Source organism: Carcharodon carcharias, chromosome 7 (genome assembly GCF_017639515.1).
Source record: "Carcharodon carcharias isolate sCarCar2 chromosome 7, sCarCar2.pri, whole genome shotgun sequence".
In the NCBI taxonomy this organism is placed as follows: Eukaryota; Metazoa; Chordata; class Chondrichthyes; order Lamniformes; family Lamnidae; genus Carcharodon; species Carcharodon carcharias.
In genome coordinates this window covers 78,832,297-78,855,608 of record NC_054473.1, presented here as the reverse complement: position 1 = coordinate 78,855,608, position 23,312 = coordinate 78,832,297, and the positions used below count along the sequence as shown (strand labels likewise).

Here is a 23,312-nt window from a genome sequence, read left to right as displayed (position 1 = left end):
GGTCCAGTTAAATTTCTGGTCAATGGTAGCCCTCCCACGGGATGTTGGTGGTGGGGGAATTAATGATGGTAATGTCATTTACTGTCAAGGGGAGATGGTTAGACTCTCTCTTCTTGGTGATGGTCACTGCTTGACACTTGCCATTAGCCTAAGCCTGAATGTTGTCCAGCTGTTGCTGCATGCAGGCATGGACTGCTCCATTATCTGTGTAGTTGCAAATGGAATGGGATAGTGTGCAATCATCAGCAAACATCTCCACTTCTGACCTTATGATGGAGGGAAAGATGGTTGGGCCAAGGACACTGCCCTGAGGAACTCTTGCAGTGATGTCCTGGGGCTGAGATGATTGGCCTCAAACAGCTGATTCCAGCAAGTGGAGAGTTTTTCCTGATTCCCATTGATTTCAATTTGGCTAAGGTTCCTTGATGTCACTCTCGGTCAAATGGTGCCTGTATTAAGGGCAGTCTATCTCACCTAACCTTTGGAATTCAGCACTCTGGTACACCAAGGCTGTAACGAAGTCTGGAGCTGACTCATCCTGAACCCAAACTGAACATCAGTGAGCTGTTTTTGGTGAGTAAGTGCTACTTGTAGCACTTTTGAAGCACCTTCCATCACTTTGCTAATGATTGAGAGAAGGTTGATAGGGCAGTAATTGGCTGGATGGGATTTACCCTGCTTTTTGTGGACAATTTTGCATATTGTTGGGAAGATGCCAGTGTTTTAACTGTACTGGAACAGTTTGGTGAGGGGCACAGCTAGTCCTGGGGCATAAGTGTTCAGTATTACAGCCGGAACGTTTTAAAGCCTTTGCGGTATCCTGTGCATGCACCTGTGATGATGGGGACCTCAAAAGGAGGTAGAAATGAATCATCCATTTGGCACTTCTGGCTGAAGATTCTTGCAAATGCTTCAGCCTTGTCTTTTCCACTGATATGCTGGGCTCTGCCATCATTGAGGAAGGGAATGTTCTTGGAACTTCCTCCTCCCATTAGTTGTTTAATTGTCAACAACCTGGTTCACAATTGGATGGAGCAGGATTGAAAAGCTTTGAACTGATCTGTTGGCTTTGGGATTGTTTAGCTCTGCCTATAGCATGCTGCTTCTGCTATTTAACAAACATATAGTCCCGAGTTGTAGCTTCATCAGATTTGCACTTTATTCTTGGGTATGCCAAGTACTGCTCCAGGAATAGTCTCCTACTCGTTGAAACCACGGTTGATTTCTTGACTTGATGGCGATGATGGAGTGAGGGATATGTTAGGCCATGAGATTACTGATTGTGGTGGAGAACAATTCTGTTGCTGATGCCCAACAACACCTCATAGATGCACAGGTTTGAGCTGCTAGGTCTGCTCTGAATCTAGTCCATTTAGCATGATGTAGTGCCGTACCACACAATGGAGCATGTCCTCAGTGTGAAGATAAGACTTTGTTTTCACAAGGACTGTCCAGTGGTCACTTCTACCAGCACTGTCATGGATAGATACATCTGAGATAGGTAGATTGATGAGGACAAATTCAAATAGGCTTATCCCTATAAGGGTCTTTTACCAACTGCCACAGGCCCAGTTTGGCACATATATTCTTCAGGACTTGGCCAGTCCAGTAAGTAGTGGTGCTACTTAGCCAATTGTGGTGATGCACAATTTTTAATTCATTCATGGGATATGGGCATCGCTGGCTAGGCCAGCATTTATTGCCCATTGCTAATTGCCCTTGAGAACATGGTGGTGAGCTGCCTTCTTGAACTACTGCAGTCCATGTGGTGTAGGTACACCCACAGTCTTGTTATGAAGGGAGTTCCAGGATTTTGACCCAGATAGTGAAAAAGAACAGCTATGTATTTCCAAGTCAGGATGGTGAGTGGCTTGGAGGAAACTTGTGGTGTTCCCAAGTATCTTCTGCCCTTGTCCTTCTAGATGGTATTGGCTGTGGGTTTGGAAGGTGCTATCTGAGAAAGTTTGGTGAGTTCCTGCAGTGTATTTTATAGATGATACACACTGCTGCTACTGTGCTTCGGTGGTGGAGGGAGTGAATGTTTGTGGACGTGGTGCCAATCAAACTTAAGAGATGTGAACAATCTGATTTGGAAGGCATAACCAGGAAAACCTACCTCATGCACAGTACAGTATGAATGTTACTGCGTACTCCTTTTGTGTATGCAGCCATCATATTGGCCTTGGTTGGCTGCTGCCCTAGGTCCTGAACAACTGGTTTCATTGCATTGAAGATTTCCTCCTGTTCATCAAGGATGTATAAATTTGGAACATCTCCTGAGTTCAGGATGTTGTTGACATCCTCTAAAAATGACTCATCTTTGATCTGTGGAAATGCAAATGACAAAAGTCAGGCTATGTCAGTCAAAAACTGTTTTAAAATTTTTCTTTTTGTTATTAGTTGTGGTGATTAAATTCGCCCAATCTGAGTTATCATTCAAAGGCAGAAATAACTTGACTTGCCAATATAATTGCATGAATGCTTAAAGTGCATGTATCAAATTTTTGTCCTATCCATTTTAAATAGGTTTGCTTTGGAGGAATTTGACAGAAGCAGCATAAATGCTGCTAAGGCAATGTTGTCAACAGTACTTTCTGACGTATGGCTAAATTTAACTTCTGGAACCCCAAGGTATGAAGGTGTACATAAAAAGCTAATTTACAAATACTAGCCTAGAAATTACTGTTTGCAATATTTGCATACCAAAACATTGAAATATCTGGTTTAACTGTTGTGATGAAATACAGATACAGGAATAAAATATTTACACACAAATTCTTAAAACATTCACATCACAGTCTTTTGAGGCAATAATTTTCAATTAGATTAATTAGATGTATCTCACAGCCAATTTCTCAAGAATAATTTCAATTTGGGACAATTTTCTCTAATTATACACACTTGTGTGTATAATTATGTTTATTATTTTACTTTACATTTTTGATTTTCATCAGCACAAAGTTTAAAAAACTGCAGGTAACTTTGGATTTATCCCCTCCAAGTATCCTGTATTCCAGCAGAAATGTGCAACATCTGTAAACATGGATAATGAGCTTATAATACTTTGGTCATGGCAATGTAAATAGCAAGAATTTGGAGATCGCTGCTGAAAAGACTGCACTCACGTTCCTGCTGAATTAAAATTGTTCACATTGATAACTACCTTTTCCAACAGTTTTGTCAATTCATAATTCAAATAAGAATTCTGCTTCACCATAGACCCATGCCCCCTGTGAGGAATGTGACCACGTGCTTCCTAGAAAGTCTAAATATGTATCATCCAGTAACTCTACTATTTTCTCAAAGAACACCTTAATAATCATTTTTGCATAGTGGGGCTAATTTTCATGTATAGGTGTAACTCAGTCTGAAATGGTTAACTATGCTGACATCACGCCAAAATGATATGGTGAGGACACTGGAATCATTTGCGCCCTTTTTTGGGCTCTATACATACCTTTAGAAATCCAATGTGCGTGCATATTTTAGAGGCAACCTGCACCAGATGCCACATTGGTGAGGGTAGTAGCGTGTGCAATGATTGGCCATAAAAAGTGTGCAGAGCTGGCAAATCATGATGTCAAACTCCATGCATTGGTGATTTGACACCATTGGTGCCATGTTGATGCTCAATGCTCCATCTCATGCCCTCTCTTAATCTTGTACCAGCTGAACACATTCAGAAGTGGAAAGGACCTTCCACCACAAAATAAACATTCCTAAGCAAATTTATAAATTAAATCATGCCATATTGAGTACTAATCACCCTCATGTATTCTCTCAATCACTATCTTCCACGTGACTTTGCTCGTTTTATTTTTTCTAAGCAGTGCTGCCCTGGTAACTGCTACATAAATAGTGGTAGACTGCTGACTTTGATTGTAGGAGACTGTAAATGACCTCGAGTAATGATCCCAAGCAACTGTGAACTTAGAAGACCTGACTGTGGATTGCAACATCTCAGCATGAGTGGCAGCAGTCTGAGCTGGCTGGGTGACAGACAGCAGCTAGGGCACCAGCAAAGTTGCAGTAGCGGGAGACTGAATTATGTTTTCCTGAGAGTGGACTGGAGGTTTGTGCTCCATGAAGCTACTGCTGCATCCCCAAGATGGCACCTCACCGTCCTAGTAATCCACTGGAGGACAGTTTGCTGAATTGCTGTGATACCCTGCAAGCCCCTTTGAACACCGGTAACTGCAGCCATGGAACAGCAGCAAGCTGACATTGCATGTCAGTAATCGTCCACTGTCAGCTTCCATTACAGGACTCAGATGTTGAGTTGCTTCTGCTTGTGCATCAGCCATGAGACACTGCACTATAATTGGGTCCACATATGTGCAAATGGAGTTAGCCACCACTTCCATGCTGGAAAAGATGGCTCCAAGCTTTGCACAATGTCATGTACCAAGTTGGTGCTGGATTCCTCCATCTTCCTTGACATTGACAGCAGGCTTTCTGCAGGCTTCCCAATGCAAGAAAAGCAAAATACTGTAGTTGCTGGAGATCTGAAAAACTTGGAAAAACTCAGCAGGTCTGGCAGCATCTGTGGAGAGAGAAACAGAGTTAATGTTTCCAGTCCAATATGACTCTTCTTCAGAACTGGAATTCCACAGACACTGCCAGACCTGTTGAAGTTTTCCAGTATCTACTGTTTTAATTTTGTTTTACAAATCTATCACCATTTCTGTCTGGGTTACCCCACTGAAGTGTCCATTTGTGGCCTCTGCAGCTGAACTTGTGTGTGACCTCAATGGCTGGAGAGCTGGTACCTGCACCATCCTTCCCCATGCTCTGGCTGCAGGCCACACATACCCAATGCAGATCCCACCTCAATGATATCCTGTAAATTAGGTGTAATGTCAATATCTGAGCTTGTGGCTGCAAGCATGAAACCACTTGACAGTGCATCTTCATCAGCAGTGTCTTCTTGCTGGTCCTGCACTGCCTGTCCAGTTGCACATCTTGATTACGTGAAAGGAGAAAGACACAGTGTAAGCCGGTAGTGTGAGGAGCAATGGAGGGTGGTGGCAGGGTGGGGGGTGTTTAGTGGTGAAAATTGAGGTGCATATATTTAGACCATTTGCACCTTAAAAATCAGAATAGAGTGTATGATGAGGATGAGTTGGGGTGTGTGAGGAGGATGATTAGGTTTCAGCATTGCTGTTGGTCACGGCCTCAGCAATGGTCGATGTTAGCCTGGATCATTTCCCTCACAGGGATTAAAATATGCAGATGCGCCTGTCCCACTTCAGTTGTGTATCAGCTTGTACTGCAAGAGAGTTGGAAGTGTCAGTGAGTGTCGTGCAATCTGTCTGGGTGATGTGGCTGTCATAATTCAACAGCTGGCAGTGTGTACAACCTGTGAGATGTGGGTGTGAGGCTTGTAGCAGTTATAATTATATGAGGGTGCAATGAAGCATATGAATGTCAGATAGGAGTCCTGAGTCTTAGGGATATTAGTAAGTGAGTAATGCAGGTGTGGTGATTTAAGCAGTGTCTGAGGGTAGCAGTTGATAGGATATAGGACTTGAAGATGCATTCATTGACTTTGAGCACTCCTGAGAGGTCATTGCACATCTTGTGGCACTGCATTCAGGTCCTCAGGATTTGATTCTTCTGTTATGAATCCCGATATACCTTATCGTCAAGCAGGGGCTGGGGACTAGAGGTCCCAGCATGGCCCAGGAATTTCCATACATGTATGAATCAGGAGCGGACTGCACATGCACAGTCCAGTGTTTTAGAGTTCTTTTGGCCAGGCACAAGTTCTCAAGGCACCTGCATGAAAAAGAAACGGTGCAAAAACCTGATCACAGAACCGAGGATCCAATAGAGTGGAGTCCCAGTACAAGTGACAGGGAGAGGTCACAAAAGAGAGAGAGAGAGAGAACTGGGGAAGGAGCCACCAGGAGGAGGAGACCACCAGTAGGTACCACTGGGGAGAGGAGTAAAGAAAGGGGTTCCAAGCAGTAAAATGGCTGGGGTTGGCAGGCTTCAAGTAGTGAGGGCTCAGGGGAAGTTCTGGAGATTTGAGAAGGCAGAAGGTTGGTGATTCCATGCTGCGGGCCACTGGGGCAAAGGTAGCCTTTTGGAGCAGTAGTGTTCTGCTCGACGCAGCTGAAGAGCTGAAGTTATGCTTATGAGTTGGTGCTGGATTGCAGACTCGGGAATCCAGTGGAACAGAGTCTCAGGCAATGTGATTGAAACCCTGGGAGGTGAGCCTTCGTTGAGACAATCCAACTTGGAGCGACTTTTGGAGAGAATTCTAAGGATAGATCTTTGATAGTGGAGACTAGAATCCCTCATGAGAGAGACAGAGTTTTAACAAGATTATGTGACTCGGTGAAATTTCGATGGTTTGCTGAGAAATCTGTGGGATCTGTCTTGGTCACATATGCCATTTATTGTACAGTGTGATGCATTCGATCACAGTGTTCCTGTTAATTCACATGTATCTCAATATTAATCCTGAATGTTAAAGCATAAGATAGATATCGTAAATTGTTTTTATCTTTCTGACCTTGTATGCTAAAGTTTATTTTGTTTGTTAAAAACCGTGGAATCTTGTGGCTTTACTCTTTTAGCAATTGTCTCAGATCTCAAACTTTGTCTACCTTAAACAAAAAATTACTAGTCCATAACCGGATTGTACCAAAACTTGGTGGGGGGTAGGTCCAGGATCATAACACCTGGCATTGACCTCCACCACTATCTGCTCCCGTTGCCTCTTAAGCATGTTTCTGGAGGACTTTCTGTGGATACAGGAGCTATCTCCTTCTCTCAAAACCTTCCCTAAGGCTGACAGTGTGATGTTCAAAAATCTTGGAGCCTGCTCTTTCTAATATTGTGCCATTCCACCAATGCACATCCCTCTTAAGATGTGCATTCTAGCTTTATGCAATGCAGGGCTAGCTTTAAGTAGTGCCAGTCACTCATAATATTGTCTCCTTGCTGATGTGTCCAGCCAATAAGCAATGCAGGTAGCGTTGGCTAGACACAGAAATCATTGAACTGAGCAGGCAATGTAAAGTTAGCATGCTGCCTGCATTGCAGTCAAGGGGCACAGGTTAATCATGCATTGCATTCCCTGCACTCATTTTCAGGGACTATCAAATTTAGCCCCCTTAATGTGTAAATAGCATTCAGCTTTTGTGGGTTCTTATATTTGCATATTTATTCACTGCTCCAGCTGCAGATTTAGATGGACGCAGTGAGCAGACTTGTAATGGGAATAAAACATTGCACTGAGACAAAGTTTAATGGGATACATATAATTAAAGGAACTAGAAGAATAGGGGGACAATAATACTTATAGCTCAAATGTCATTGCAACACATTAACAACCTTTGTCGAGGCTGAAGGGGGAGAGGCTAAGGAGTAACAGGTGAATATGAAAGCAAAGGAAACCCAAAATGCAAGGATGAATGCGCTGTCACCTCCCAAATTTAAGTCCATCTTTTCTGAAAACCTTGTTTGAATCTGTCCAATGAGATTTCTACCTCTGCCACAGTACCAAAATGGTTATTATCGAAGTAATAATGGTTGATGTTACTGTAGCCTTAACTCCACCTACCTGTCTGCCCCCATAACCTTTGACTCTCTTGCAGATCAAAAAAACTGTCTAACTCAGCCTTGGCTATATTTAATAAGCCAGGCACCACTGCTGTCCAGGATACCAAATTCCTAAGATTAACGATCCTCTGAGAGAAAAAATTATTCCTCATCTTAGTCTTAAATGGGAGACCCATTATTTTGAAACTGTGCCCCCCTAGTTCTAGATTCCCCCATGAGGAGAAACATCCTATCAGCAGCTACCTTGTCAAACCCACTCAGAATCTTATGTTTCAATAAGACCACCTCTCATTCTTCTAAACTCCAATAAGTATAGGCACCACCTTCTCAACCATTCTTCATAAGACAATCCCTTCATCCCATGAATCAACCTAGTGAACCTTCTCTGAGCTGCCTCTAATGCAAGTATATCCTTCCTTAAGTAAGGAGACCAAAATTGTACACAGTGCTCCAGGTGTGGTCTCATCAATGCCCTGTACAGTTGGAGCAAGACTTCCCTACTTTTATATTCCATCCCCCTTGCAAAAAAGGCCAACATTCCATTTGCCTTCCTAATTATTTGCTGTACCTGCATGTTAACATTTTGAGGTTCATGTACAAGGACACCCAGATCCCTCTGTACCACAGCATTTGGCAGTCCCTCTCGATTTAAGTAATATTCTGCTTTTCTATTCTTCCCACAAAAGTGGACAAGTTCATATTTTCCTACATTATGCTCCATCTGCCAATTTTTGCCCACTCACTTAACCTATCTATATCCCTTTGCAGACCTCCAGCCTATCTGTGTATTGTCAACATATTTGGCTGCAATACACTCGGTCCCTTCAAACAAGTCATTAATACAGATTGTAAACTGTTGAAGCCCAGCACTGGCCTCTGTGGCACCCCCACTAGTTATGGTTTGCCAACCTGAACATGACCCATTCAACACTACTCTGTTTTTTAGTAGTTAGCCAATCCTCTATCCTTGCTAATATATTACCCCCAAAACCATGAGTTCTTATCTTGTTTAATAACCTTTTATGTGGCACCTTATTGAATGCCTTTTGGAAATCCAAAGGCAATACAATACATATACTGGTTCTTCTTTCTATCCTGCTTGTTATATCCTCAAAGAACTCGAATAAATTTGTGAAACATGATTTCCCTTTTATAAAACCAGGAGAGAATATCAGAAAGTAATACCAGGGTGCACGGAATGCTGGGAGAGGCAGATAAGACTAAAATAGAGAATAGTAAGTTAATAGATGGAGTCGAAGTAAGGGAGCAAATAATGAAGTCTAAATCAGGTTAACACTGCATGTATGTGAATGCAAGGAGTATAGTAAATAAGACTGGGGAGTTACAGGTGCAGATTGCCATGTGGAAATATGATGTTGTGGTGACAATAGAGACTTGGCTCAAGAAAGGGCAGAACTGGGTGTTAAATATTCCCAGGTACAAGGTGTTCAGAAAAGATAGGAAAGGAGGAGGGGTGGTGGTATTGGTTAAGGAGACCATTGCAGTGCTGGAGAAAGAGGATGTCCCAAAGGCTTCAAGGACAGAATCAATTTGGCTAGAGCTAAGGAACAAAAAGGGTGCAATTACATTGCTCGGTATAGTCTATAGACTGCCAACTGGTGAGAATGACGTAGAACAAATCTGCAGTGAAATTGCAGGAAGATGCAAACATTAAAAAGTAATTATAATGGGGGATTTTAATTACCCGAATGTAGACTGGGGCAGTGGTAGTGTTAAGGGCGGAGATGGGCACAAGTTCCTAGATTGTGTTCAGGAAAATTTTCTACAGCAGTATGTGTCCAATTCCGGTTCTTAGAAATGAGGTGTGCCAAGTAGATCAAGTGTCGGTGGGGGAAGATTTAAGTGACAGTGAACATTGTATTGTACGTTTTAGGATAACGACAGAAAAGGATGATAGGTAATCCAGAATAAGAATAATTAACCGGGTGAGAGCCGACTTCAATGGGACAAGAACGGAGCTGGGCCAGATTATCTGGAGCGAAAAATTGGCAGGAAAAACTGTGGCTGAACAATGGGTTACCTTCAAAAAAGAACTGGCTTAGGCACAATTAAGGTGTACTCCATTGAAAGGGAAAGGCAAACAAAACCAGAGCTCCCTGGATGAAAAAAGAGACAGAAGTTAAGATAAAGAAGAAAAATGTGCTTATGACAGGTGTCAGGTAAAAAATACAATTGAGAACCAAGAGGAATAAAGAAGGTTTAGAGGGGAGGTGAAAAAGCATGCTATAAAAATGAAGAGGGATTATGAGAAAAGACTGGCAGCCAACAAAAAGGGAAATGCCAAAGTCTTCCACAGGCATATTAATAGTAAAAGGGTCGTAAAAGGAGGAGTAGGGCTGATTAGGGACCTAAAAGGGAATTTACACATGGACGAAGGGGCCATCACTGAGGTACTAAATGAATACTTTGCACCCATCTTTACCAAGGAGGTAGACGCTGCCCAGGCCAGATGACAAACGAGGAAACTCTATCACTTGAAGGGTTCAAAATTAATAAGGAGGAAGCGTTGAATAGACTGTTGGTACTTAAAATTGACAAAGGACCGGGACCGGACAAGATGCATCCAAGGATATTGAAGGACGTGAGAGTAGAAATTGTAGGGGTACTGGCCATAATTTTTCAATCTTCGCTAGACTCAGGGGAGGTGCGAGAGGACTGGAGAATTGCAAACATTACAACACTTTTTTGAACAAGGGTGTAAGGATAAGCCCAGCAATTACAGATCAATCAGTTTAACTTCAGTGGTGGGCAAGATTGTAGAAACAATTAGTTGTGGTAGAATTAGTAATCACATGGAAAAATATGGATTGATAAGGAAGAGCCAGCATGGATTTCTAAAGGGGAAATGGTGTTTAACTAACTTGCTGGAATTTTTTTGAAGAGGTAACAGAAAAGGTCAATGAGGCTAATGCTGTTGATGTGGTGTACATGGACTTTCAAAAGGCATTTGATGCAATGCCACACAACAGACTTGTTAGAAAAGTTATTGCTCATGGAATAAAAGGGACGGTAGCAACGTGGATATAAAATTCATTGAAAAGTAGGAAGCAGAGAGTAATGGTCAATGGATATTTTTTGGGCTGGAGGAAGGTTTGTAGTGGAGTTCCCCAGAGACCCTTGCTTTTCCTGATGTATATTAATGATCTAGATTTTGATGTGCAGGGGACAATTTCAAAGTTTGCAGATGACACGAAGCTTGGGAGTGTTGTAAACTGCGAGGAGGACAGTGTAGAACTTCAAAAGGACATAGACAAGTTGGAGAAGTGGGCAGATAGGTGGCAGATGAAGTTCAATGTGGAGAAGCGTGAGGTGATGCATTTTGGTAGGAAGAACATGGACAGACAATATAAAATAAAGGATAAAATTTTGAAGGGGGCACAGGAGCAGAAAGATCTGGATGTATATGTTCATAGATCATTGAAGGTGGCAGGACAGGTGGAGAGAGCAGTTAATAAAGCATATAGTATCCTGGGCTTTATTAACAGGGGCATAGAATACAAGAGCAAGGAGATTATGTGAACTTATATAAGACACTCATTAGACCTCAGCTGGATATTGTGTACAGTTCTGGGTGCCACATTATAGGAAGGATGTGAACACATTGGAGAGAGTGCAAAAGAGGTTTGCAAGAATGTTTCCAGGGATGAGAAACTTCAGTTACGAAGATAGATTGGAGAGGTTGGGACTGTTCTTCTTGGAGAGAAGAAGGCTAAGAGGAGATTTGACAGAGATGTTCAAAATCATGAAGGGGCTGGACAGAGTATAGGAAGAGGAAGAGCAGCTCCCGCTCATAAAAGGATAAAGAACGAGAGGGCACAGGTTTAAAGTGATTTGCAAAAGAAGCAAATGCGACATGAGAAAAAAAGTTTTCCTACAACGAGTAGTTCAGGTCTGGAACGCACTGCCTGGAAGTGTGGTGGAGACAGTTCAATCGAGGAATTCAAGAAAGTATTAGATGATTATTTGAATAGCAACAATGTGCTATGGGGAAAAGGCAAGGCAATAGCAATAGGTCATAATGCTCATTTGGAGAGCCGCTGGGGACAGGATGGACCAAATGGCCTCCTTCTGTGCTGTTAAAATTCTGAGATTCTGTGATTATTAGTGATTAACTCTATCAGTGATACTTCCTTAATTCCAAAACACTTTAACTGCTGCTGCTGAACAGGAACTCTGCTCCTACTCTATCTGCCGGTGCACGTGTGGTTTCTCCTGCCGCTGATGTCACTATTGTGCATCTGCTCCCCACCGTTCTCTACTTCCTGCTCTCTCCTGTTTCCCACTGTCCACTTCCTTCCCCTCTCTTCGCTGCTCCCTCCCACTCCCTTCACCACTTCCTTTACGGCTCCCTCTTGTTTCCCACTCCCTTTGCTGTTCCCTCTCACTTCCCATTTGCTCAGGGGGGAACAGTGAAGGAAGCAACCTGACTGGAGGGAAGATGAAAGGAACAGAGAGAGCAGGCAGCAGAAGGTAGGCAAAGGGAGGCAATGACTGAAGGAGTGGCCAAGGGAGTAGTGTACTGGGGGTGGGAGTGGAGGCAGGAGGTGCACAACAGGTGTGGGAGGGGCTGGCGAAGGGAGCAGTAGAGGAAGCGGGAGAGAGCAATGAGGGGAGTAAGAAGTGGGAGGGAGAATTCAGGAAGTGGAAGAGAGCAGTGAAGGGAGCAGTGCAGAGAGCAGCAAGGAACTGGAGAAAGCTGAAGGGAAGGGAGAAAGTGGCAAAGAGTGTAGGAGGAAGCACGAAGTAGGAAGGATAGGTGAAGAGAGCAGGATGAAGTGGGAAGCGAGAAAACAGTTGGGAGTATGAGGTGGCGGCAAGCAGAGGGAGAGTGCGGGAAGCGGGAGGGAGCGGCAGCAGAAGGCAGACAGTGTGAGAAGCAGAAAACGAGGGTCGGAGGGAGCAGCAAATGGGAAAGAACAGGGGGCAAGAGGGAGCGAGAACAGTATGGTGTTCTCTTCTCTCTTTGTTTGGTCTGCGAAATTTTTGATGCAGGCAGCTGCCAGATGAAGCTGTCAGTGACATCACAGACACTGCAACTGCTTGTGTGGAGAGTGCACCTTCTGCATTTGAGGTGTTAGCAAATGCAACCATTCCAGAACGATACCTGTGTGTCTACAAAAAGGAAGGTGAGCTGTTGGTACTGTATTCCCGCTTTCATTAGGATTCTTTTGATGTCTTCTCTCCACTCTACTGGTCCATAATTTTTGGCAAGTTCAATTTGAAAACATTCAAATTCAGCCCTGGCAGAAAAAAGTGGATACTTGTTAAAATCACAATAAAAAAATCTTTTAATTTCTCATATTGGCAAGTTGGCATATACACAATTTCACTTTCAATTTACTTTACATAAATTCAGGGCAAGGAGACATACAACAGTAAATACTCTGAAACCCACTTCAGTTGAAGTACAAGGAGTAGCAGGTTAAGGAGGTTGAGAGATAAGTGTTCTGCTTATCATGGACTTAATGTTGACTGGTACCATTCATAGAGGTGTGAGAGCATAATCCAAATTACATCGCAACTATGAGTTCCATTTAAGTAGTTTCCAACACTCCCAACTTGTTGAGAGCATCTTGCGTGATATCTGATCTCACATGCTTCTGCCTCAGGAAAACACTCACACATATTAAGAAAGAGTTAAGGAACATTATTAATGCAGTGCTGTCCCTTCTACCTCAGCAGTACTGGATTAAAACTAAAACACCATCATTGTAATAGAATTCTTTCATTACTGAGATAGCCTTGTCGCTGCAGTGGTGTTTTGCTTTGTCTCACTGTTCTAGAGAAATAAAGCAAAACCACGAACCTCACAGCTCAATGATCTGTGATGAGAGACCATAAAGTAAAAAATGATAAACAGTAAAAGAGAAGATTGAAAAAAGTAGCTTTAAGTTGCACTAAGGATGTATTGCTGGTTCTAATTCCACAACAGTGAACGCAGTAGTCAAATAGGAGCACAATCGTATATTCAGCAGACTCTTATTTACCACTATAGTTGAGGTGTGAGAGCATTCTCTGAGCCAAGATGAAGAAGGAAATAAAAAATCAATAGACTACCACATCTATATAATGCCCATGCTGGAAATCTGAAATAAAAACAATATGTTGGAAATATTCAGTAAATCAGGCAGTGTCTGTGGAGAAAGGAACAGAGTTAAAGGCTGGGATTTTCCATGCCCGCCAGCGTTTGTCCTGTTCGGTGGCGTGAGCAGACAATATGACGCAATCGGTTTCACAACACCGTGAAACCAGTTTGTGATTATCCGCTCATCCCGCCAATGGCGGGCCACATTTCCTGCCATCAGTTGTCAGGAACCTCATTGTAATACATCAGCATATCATTTTAGGCCAGCCTGCTAGAATCGTCGCACCCCTCCATGCTGGGTCGTCCACCCATGTCGGCAGGAAAACATGCTGACAGCACACAAGTGACCTGCACCTGACAGGCTGCACCTTGCTCGGGACTTCAAGGTTTGTTTGCCTTCCTTGCCTTGGTCAACACTTGCAGTCATCAGTGCCAGGCTTCACAGACAGCACCACAACACTTTTAGGGGTGCTCACCTACCAGATCTCTACCTACCAGATCAGCCATATGCGGGTGGCTTTTCAATGGCTTCAGGGCTATGTCTTGCTTGGGGGAAGGGAGAGAAGTGGCTTCAGGCAAGGGATGAGGCTGCAGGACAAGGGCTTTACTGGAGGAGGAGGGTAACCCAGGATGTGTGTGGGGGCACGTGTTGACCTGTGCAAGTGGCCTCAAGATGGTGAGGGCTGAGGAGGCAATCTCCAGAGGAGATGAGGCCAGAAGAACATGTGAAGGTATGTGTGTGAGAATGGGTGGTGATATCTGTTGAGTTGGCAGTGATTGAGATGCCAGTCAATGTGTGATAGGCTTGATTGTGAGTTTAGAGTGATGAGATATTTGCCATACCCTGGCTGCACGGATAAGATCATTCACCCTCTACTTGCATTGGATGGCCAACCTTTTCCGTGCAGCATTGGCACTGATCACCACTGCCACCGCCTCCCAAGTCTGGTTAGTCACGTCGCTGACCATCCTACGGCCAGAGCGGGAGCAGAAGTCCTTGCGGCAGGCCTCCACGGCATCAAAAATGTGTTCTAGTGACGTGTCACTAAACCTGGGGGCTGAGTCTTTTTGCCTTTCATGGACATCTTCCCTCCTGGGCTGAAAGCATTGAGATGTGTGCGCACATCTGGACTTTATATGGCACCTGGCATGATGAAGAGGTGAGGTGATGGCATGGTGGGTGAATGACAGCCCATCCGCCATCGAAACGGCATGTTTCCCAGGAATGCATAGATAATGCAGTGGGTTTGGGACGATACAGTGTGAAAAGCCGCATTGTAGTTGACCGGTAAAATGTCATTTTACTGCCTGCTACCGCACTTAGTACAAATCTGGGATGATTCTGCCCAATGTCCTGGGTCATGATCTTGCATAATTATGCTGGAAATAGTTATGTAACAGGTTTTAAACAACTATGGAGGCAGGGAAAGGGGTGAGTTGAACAAAAAAGAAGATCTGTGATAAGGTGGAAGGCAGGAGATAGAATAACAAAAAGGCTGATGTTTCTAGACAAAAGGAGATGGCTAGAGGTGTAAATAGAATAGCAGAATCACCACCAACAGATGATGTCTGAAGAAGTATAGCACCATCCCTACAAGGTCTCCAACCTCATATTATACCAACCCAGCACAGCCCACTTCTTTTCCCAGATCCACAAACAGGGCTGCCCTAGTAGGCCCATTATTCCAGCCTATTCTTCACTTCCACCTTCTATCAGGACAACTTGAGGGATCTGTTTATCTCCCTTGAATAGAAGCCCAAGCAATCCCCATTTACCATCACCCTACTTCATCTAGTTGAATATGTTCTCACATAGAATAACTTGCACTTTGGCTCCATTCACTTTCTCCAAGAAAAAGCTGTTTCTATTGGAGCACTTATGGGTCCCAGCTATTGTTGCCTTTTCCTGGGAAATGTGATGTATGGAACTTTTTTTCTTCTAACCTTACTCAGGTCCCCTTCCTTACATCTTTTTCGGTACATTGATGAATGTATTGGTGTCGTTTCCTGTCTCGACTAGAACTGGAAAATTTCATCAACTCTGCTTCCAATTTCCACCATTTTCATCTTCACAACGTCCATCCCTGACTCTTCCCTTCCTTTCCTCAACTTCTCCGTTTCCATTTCCGGGAAGTGGAGATGGAGAACCAATGACAACCAATATCCACTATAAGTCCACTGATTCCCACAGCTACCTTGATTACACTTCTTTGCATCCCACTTCCTATACTCTATTCTATTCCCTCAGTTTCTCAGGCTGGAATTTCCGGCCCTGCCCACCAGCAGGATCTTCTGGTCCCACTTTTGGCTGGCTTGCTGCATTTTCTAGCCCTGCTGCCAGCTCAGGGCCAGGAAATTCCAGCCTCAGTCTTTGTTGCATTTGATCTGACATTGCAAAGTCCCATATCAGTACCTCCATTTTGTCTTTCTTTTTCCTCAACAGAGAATTCCCTTCCACCATGGTTGACAGGACCCTCATTCTATTCCATTTCTGCTCTTATCCCTTCCCTTCACTCCCAGGATCATGATAGGGTTCGCTTTGTACTCACTTTCCACTCCACAAGCTTCCACATTCAACTTATCATCCCCCATCATTTTGACCACCCTCAGCATGATGCCACGACCAATTACATCTTCCCTTTCCCTCCTCCTCTTGCAGCATTCTGAGGGGACTGTTACCTCCACAACATGCTGGTCCACTTCTCTATCACCCCAATGCCCCTCTTCTCCTCAAGGTACTTTCCCATGCAAGCACAGGAAATGCAACACCTACCGTTTTCCCTTCTCACTGTCCAGGGCCCCAAACACTCCTTCCAGGCAAATCAGCTATTTACATGTGCTTCTTCAATTTAGTATTCACTGCATGATGCGGTTTCCTCTGTGTTGGCGAGGCCAAACACAGATTGGGTGACTACTTTGCAGGACACCTCCATTCAGTCTGCAAGTGTGACTCTGAGCTTCCAAAAGCCTTCCATTTTAATTTTCTCCCCCACTCCCACTCTGATCTCTCTGTACTCAGCCTCCTACCCACAGTGAAGCTCAAGGATCAGCATCTCACCTTTTGACTAGGCACTTTATAGCCTTCTGGACTCAACACCAAGTTCAACAATTTCAGATCAGAACCACTGCCCCCATTTTTCGAAAGGCAGCTTTAAGTGATAATTCTTCAATTCCCAATTACACCTCTAGATCCATCTTTTGTTTCTTTACTTGTTCTATTAACATTCCTTTGCATTGCACCATCATCTCCTTTTGTTATTTAGGCTCTCCTGCTTTCCATCCTGGTGCTGACCTTCCCTATTGTTCTTTCCCCACCTAGCACCTTTCCCAGCTTCTGTACCTGCTTCAAACCTGTTACATCTCTAACTTATTCCAGTTTTAACAACCTGAAACGTTAACTTTGTTTCTCTCTTCACAGATGCTGCCTAACTTGCTGACTATTTGCAGCATTTTCTGTTTTTATTCCAAATTTCCAGTAGGTGCAGTATTTTGCTTTTGGCATAAATTACAGGTGACAGTCTGTTTTCTCAATTCATTCTATATTTTGCCATTAGATGTCATCAACATAATTTGGCTCCTTCTTAGTGTGTAGCCAGTTGGATTGTTCTACATGTGGCTACTACTAACAATGTAATAGAAACCTTTTCATTTCTGTGAAAGTCAAATAAGCAATTATAAGTTATAACTGAAATCCATTGGGTCTTTTTAACCAAGGTTCCAGTGTACCTTATTGTGTAAAGTTACATACAACTTGGACAAAATTTAGCTTTCCTTTGATCTGGAAAAGTGCATAAATTAAGAATACAAGCAAATAAATGCACAGAAAAAAGAAATGCATAGGAGGGAGGTAGTATCCAGTGAAATTGGAGATAAAAACAAAGACCAGAGAGCAAAAAATGTTTTTCCAGGAGTTAGAAAACAGTAAAAATTATTTTGTGTACTATATTAAATTGTATTACCATGTTTACTACACTAGATTTATGTGGAGGGATGGGATTACAGAATGTATGACATCATCAGGACTGGTATTTCTACATCTTTGACCAAGCTTTTGATCACTTGTTCTAATATCTCCTTTTGTGGCTTGTGGCTGGAATTTTCTGGCCCTCTTGGCATTGAGTGGGTGGGGAGGGGGGAGGGAAGCGACAATATGTTGAGAAGGCCAAAAATTGGTTTCCCACTGGAGCGAAAGTACAGCAGGATCATCCGATGGTGTCCACCATGGCGAATCCTGTTGGAGGCCGGCGTGAGCCCACTTTGTATCCCACTAATGGAATGCAAAGTAAGGTTCAGCTGGAATTGTGCCCCCACGCCAGATTTTCCGTTACACCGGCCCAGGACACATCTGGACAAGTACGCTGTGCAGAAGTCGGGACTCACCATTAGGGCCTTGCTCAGATTGCGGACATCCGAGGAGCAGAAGATGCTGAAGCCCTACCGCCACTGGATCCTAGAGGAACACTTGCATCGTATGCTGGGTGGATTCCCAAAGACATGGCTCTGCCATGAAGCAGCTCATGGAAGGTGGTAGATCTCCATTGATGTATCTGGTGTGCTTCAGAACATCACAGTCTTGGCCATGGGCTGCTGCAGATGATTGGTGAGTGGTGGGGAAATGGGAGAGGAAAGTCCAGTTGTGAGTGGGAGAGGAAGGTGTATCTAGGGGGAGGTGGGGTGGTGGGAGGGGAAGGTCTAGGTTTCACTAGGAAAGGAAGGTGAGGGAGGATGGGAGGAGAAGGTCTAGGTTTGACTGGGAAAGGAAGGTAAACTGGGTGAGGCTGGGTCGGGGGGAGGGTGTAATGGGAGAGAATGCAGCAAGTAGGAAGATAGGTGTAAGGGGGAGGGAGGTATATGGGAAGGAGTATGGAGGGGGGTGGAATCCAGGGGGTGGGGAGGGGGAATGGAGTCCGGTGGAGCTGGGGATTGGAGTCCACAGTGGTGGGGGGGGGGGGGGGGATTGAGTGTGGAGGATGGGGGGGAAGAATGGAGCGCCGGGGGGCAGGGGGGAGGATGGACTCGGTGGGGGGGGGGCGGTAGCGAAGGGGTTTGGAGGGGGGAAGGACTCCATGGGTCCAGGGCGAGGAAGGAGTAAGGGAGGGGGATGTCCAGGGAAACGTGCAACGGAGGGGTCTGTGGTGTCAATGACTGCCTCCTGGGGAGTGAACTGAGGGGTGGGTATGGTACGAGGGAATGATTAGTATGAGGTGGCAGAGTGAGCCGGAAGGCTGGGGGGCTGAGGGTGTGATGGTAGCGGTAGTAGGGACGGCGAGGTTGATTGGTGGGGACTCACAGGCAGACATGGACCCTGAGTGTGGGAAGGTGGTCAGGGAGGTCATTGTGAATGGGGGTGGGATTCTCGGGAAGGTAGGGAACGTGCATGTTCACCTCAATATCCTGGAAAGAAAAGGCTTCAGGTTGGTAGGTGACAGTGGGGAGGTGGAAGATGATGCCAGGGATGTCAACAGTGATGGGGGAAAGGACACGGGTAACTGGGGGTAGGGAAAGGATGGGAGAGCTTATAAGAAACTTGGTGATGACCATGGTTTTCCTGAGGCACCTGAGCCTCATGTTATATGGGCACAGGTGCTGCATGGGAGTGTGATCAGTGGGTGGGCGGAGATGCAGGTCAGCTCAGATGGACAACTGAAAGAGAACCCCAGCAGGCAGCATTGAAAATACTTGGGACATTGAGATGTGTGTGGTGGAGGAAGGCTCCATGTGGGAGAGTGCTTGCACAAGGCTCTGTCCCTCCAGAATTACTTGTGGTTTGACTGCATGCAGCTGAACTGCTAGTGGCAAGGGATGCAGGGGGTGGACTCGCGAAGCCTGTAAATGAAGCTGAAAGACAACATTACACGTTATTCAGTGAAAGTGAATATATTTTCAGAATAAAAAGTGACAAAATGTGTTCACCCATGCAACCACTTTTGATCAGAATTTCTTAACTTTTCTAGGCCTACCATTTCTTCTAGGTGCTGCCCTGATATCCGTAGCAGGGGTGGAGACAGGCTGTGCAATGGTTGGCCCTGATGCCTCTTGTGACTTCTGCATACGTCCTCTGGAGAGCCGAGGCCTTGAGGGCCCCAGCTTGCTTTGGCTGTCCTCCTGTGGGCCAGGTGCTCCCTCTGCGGTGACAGAGGAAGAGGTTGAGGGGTCACAGGCAAAGGTGATGCGGAGGGAGAGGACAGCTCTGAGATTCCTGAGTAGATGACCTAGGGGTACCCAGCTGCCGCTCCTCCTCCCTTCAGGTGCCCGAGGGCCCCGGCCTGACTCCATGAGGGAAAGGTACACCTGGAAGTACGCCGATGTGCTCCCTTTCTCTCTTGCATTTCCACTGCAGGAACTCATCCATGGCTACCGCAATGGAGTGCAGGTCTGTGCTCATCTCCGCATTCTGCTGGACCAGGGTCTCCATGGAGTCCGCCATCCTTCCCATGGAGACCTCCATGTGCACACATGTAAGAACTACTTCATCAGAGAGCAGACGGACACATTCCTCAGACTCATGTGCCACTCTGTTGAGAACTCCCAACTGTACTGCGTGATGTTCCCCCACCTCCTGCTGATTCTCCATGATGAGTTGGAAGGCCGAATCCAAAGGCTCATCATCTGACTCGGACCTCATGGATGCCTCTTTCCCAGCAGTCCTCTGAGAGCTCAGCTGAACCTATCCCCTCCTGCTGCGGACACGTGTCTGGTGGTGACCACCAGATTGTGAACCCAAGCCTGCTCTAGATCTATATCCCACCCCATGTCTCTGCACTGGTTGGAGAATGTGGATTAGCACTGTGATGGGTCCTCCACGTTGCTTATTCAGATTTTCAGTGGAGGAAATGTCCAGTTGGCTGGAGGTGAGGAGCTGGATGGAGTTGAGGAACTGGCTGAAGGTGTTGATCACTTGGCAGAGCTCCCTGTGAAACAAAGTAGAGATAATTAGTGCATGGCAGTAGGATCAAAGAACAGGAGAGAGAGCACTCACAGTTGTGTTAAGAGAGGGATGATGGGGACAACACCACTAACTCTCACACACTTCCTCATATCTTCATCAGACTCATATCCTATGGATCTCGCGTCCTCATTCTGTCCATGGCTTCGCTCACCACACAAACGTTCCACACAGTGCCATGCATCCTGCTCACACTCTCTCCATCTGTATTCACGCAGGAAAAGCTAACTCACAACAGCAAGGAGAGGACCCCGAATGGGGGTGGAGGGCCCATATTAGACCCCTCATTCAATTTGAGGAGCATGCCATCGCGCTAACTGTGCAGGATCCTCACATGGGTGTTTGCCGCCGACCTCACTGTTGCCGTAGGCATGGTCCAAATCCTCACCAATTAGCACCATGGCACGCTCCTCAAATTGAGGAGGGGTCTAATATGAGCCACTCCACCCCCATTTGGGGACCTCTCCTTGCTGTTGTGAGCCAGCTTTTCCTGCATGAAAACAGATGGAGAGAGTGTGAGCAGTTTGCGTGGCACTGTGAGGAACATTTGTGTGGTGAGCGGAGCCATGGACGGGATGAGGACATGAGCTCCATAGGCAATGAGTCTGATGGAGATATGAGAGTGTGTGTGAGAGTTAGTGGTGTTATCCCTTGAGGTGTGAGATCCCTGTGGATGTAAAATGGATTTGTGAGTGTGTGAGTTGAGAGCGATGAGGTGGTTGATTTACCCTGGCGGAACGGGTGAGAGCATTCATCCTCTTCCTGCACTGGATGGCTGACCTTCTCTGCACTCTGGTAGCACTGACCACAACGGCAGCCTCCTCCCAGGCCAGATTGGTGACTCTGGTGGACCTCCTGCAGCCAGAGCGTGAGTAGGGAACGTCGCGGCAGCCTTCCACTGCATCCAGCAGGCGCCCCAGAGAGGCGTCACTAAATTTGGGGGCTGCTGTCTTTTTAACTTTTGAGGCCATCTGTTGCCTGGAGCAGTCCTGGCTTGAAGACACGAAGTAGGCATGCACCCTGATGCGCTTTAAACATGACGCTATGAGCGAGGAAGTGCTGAGGTCATGGCATAGCGGGCAAATCTGAACCCGCCGCCAGCGATCCAGCGTGTTTCCCATAAGCTCATTATTAGTGAGGCGGGATGCACCAGGAAGAGACAATATGGTGCAAGCGTCTGGCGGGTAAAATGTCCTTTTTCTCACCCACAACCTCACTTTGTGCAGATCTGCACCAATTCCGCCCTGTACTAAATGTTGTTTCCTAATGCTCCCGTTAAGTGCCTTGGGATGTTTTTCTATTTTAAAAGTGTTACATAAATACAAGTTGGTTTTGCTGTTGTTCATTCGAATAACATACAACATAGCACAGACCTGCACTGGGAATTTGTGGAAAGTATTGCAAGTTTTGTTTATTCTTTCATGTGATGTGAGTGTTGCTGGCTAGGCCAACATTTATTGCCTTTCCCTAATTGCCCTTGAGAATGTGGTGGTGAGCAGCTTTCTTGAACCGCTTCAGTCCATGTGCTTTAGGGACACCCACAGTGCTGTTGGGAGGGGAATTCCAGGAATTTGACCCAATGTTAGTTCTAAGTCAGAAGGCTGTGTGGCTTGGAGGGAACTTGTAGGTGGTGTTGCTCCCATGTGTCTGCTGCCATTGTCCTTCTAGGTAGTCGAGATTATGGATTTGGAGGTGCTGTCGAAGGAACCTTGGAGGTTCTGCAATGCATCTTGTATATGATACACACTGCTGTCACTGGTGGAAGGAGTGAATGTTTAATGGAATGTATGGGGTGCCAATCAAACGGGCTGCTTTGTCCTGGATAGTGTTGAGCTTCTCAAGTCTTGTTGGAGCCCCACTCAAACAGGCAAATGGAAAGTTTTCCATTACACTGCTGACTTGTGCCTTGTAGATAGTGGACAGGCTTCAGAGTCAAGAGGTGAGTTATTTGCTGCAGAATTTCCAGCCTTTAACCTGCCCTTGGCTGGAGCAGTTAAGTTTGTGGTCACAAGGGTAACCTCCAGTATGTTGATGATGGAGTTTCAGTAATGATAAAACCGTTGTATTATTGGTATAATCAAGAAGATGGTTGGATTCTCTCTTATTGGAGATAGTCATTGCCTGGTGCATGTGCAGTGTGAATGTTAATTGCCACTTATCAGTCCAAGCCTGAATGTTGTTGTGTACATGTACAGCAACAGTGTCTTAATCTCTCTAACAGTATGATACCAGATATTTTCATAACATAAATAGCACTCAAATTTGTTTTGCTAGAAGAAAGGAAAATTGAGCAATGACATAGGCAGCTTGGCTCTGGGCTGGCTGCAACAACCTTAGTCTTCATTCCATTGCAATTCCTGGTGGAGACCCAGTTGTCCACCTCCCCTGCATAAATGACCTCGAGGGCCAGAAATACAGCTGGAGTCAGCTGGATGGAACATAAGTCCAACCCCACTGGAAATGTGCTCAGTAAAGAGAGAAGCACGGAAGGCCCCGCCCAATTAGCTGATTGTCTGTTAAATGGTGCCCATGAGGAAGGAAGAAGAGGGAGAAGGAATGAAACAAAATCAAGAAAGTTGAACTGGTAAGTAACGGGAAAAGATTTAGGAAAATATAAAAGAACAAAAATATGAGCTTGGAACAAGAGAAAGAAGAAAAGAGAGGAATGAAAAGGATATTAAACATAAA

The 23,312-nt window shown here is 45.2% G+C and overlaps 1 protein-coding gene across 1 annotated transcript in view; it reads right to left on the bottom strand.

Annotated features, from left to right (window-relative positions):
• Positions 1 to 23,312, bottom strand: part of dnah1 (dynein, axonemal, heavy chain 1) — a 524,711-nt gene that overhangs the window by 136,309 nt on the left and 365,090 nt on the right. The window contains exons 48-49 of the mRNA XM_041191637.1: positions 12,698 to 12,833; positions 2,117 to 2,325 (exon numbers count right to left, since the gene is read on the bottom strand). Of these exons, the coding sequence (XP_041047571.1) occupies positions 2,117 to 2,325; positions 12,698 to 12,833 (345 nt within the window). The remainder of the gene's footprint in view (positions 1 to 2,116; positions 2,326 to 12,697; positions 12,834 to 23,312) is intronic.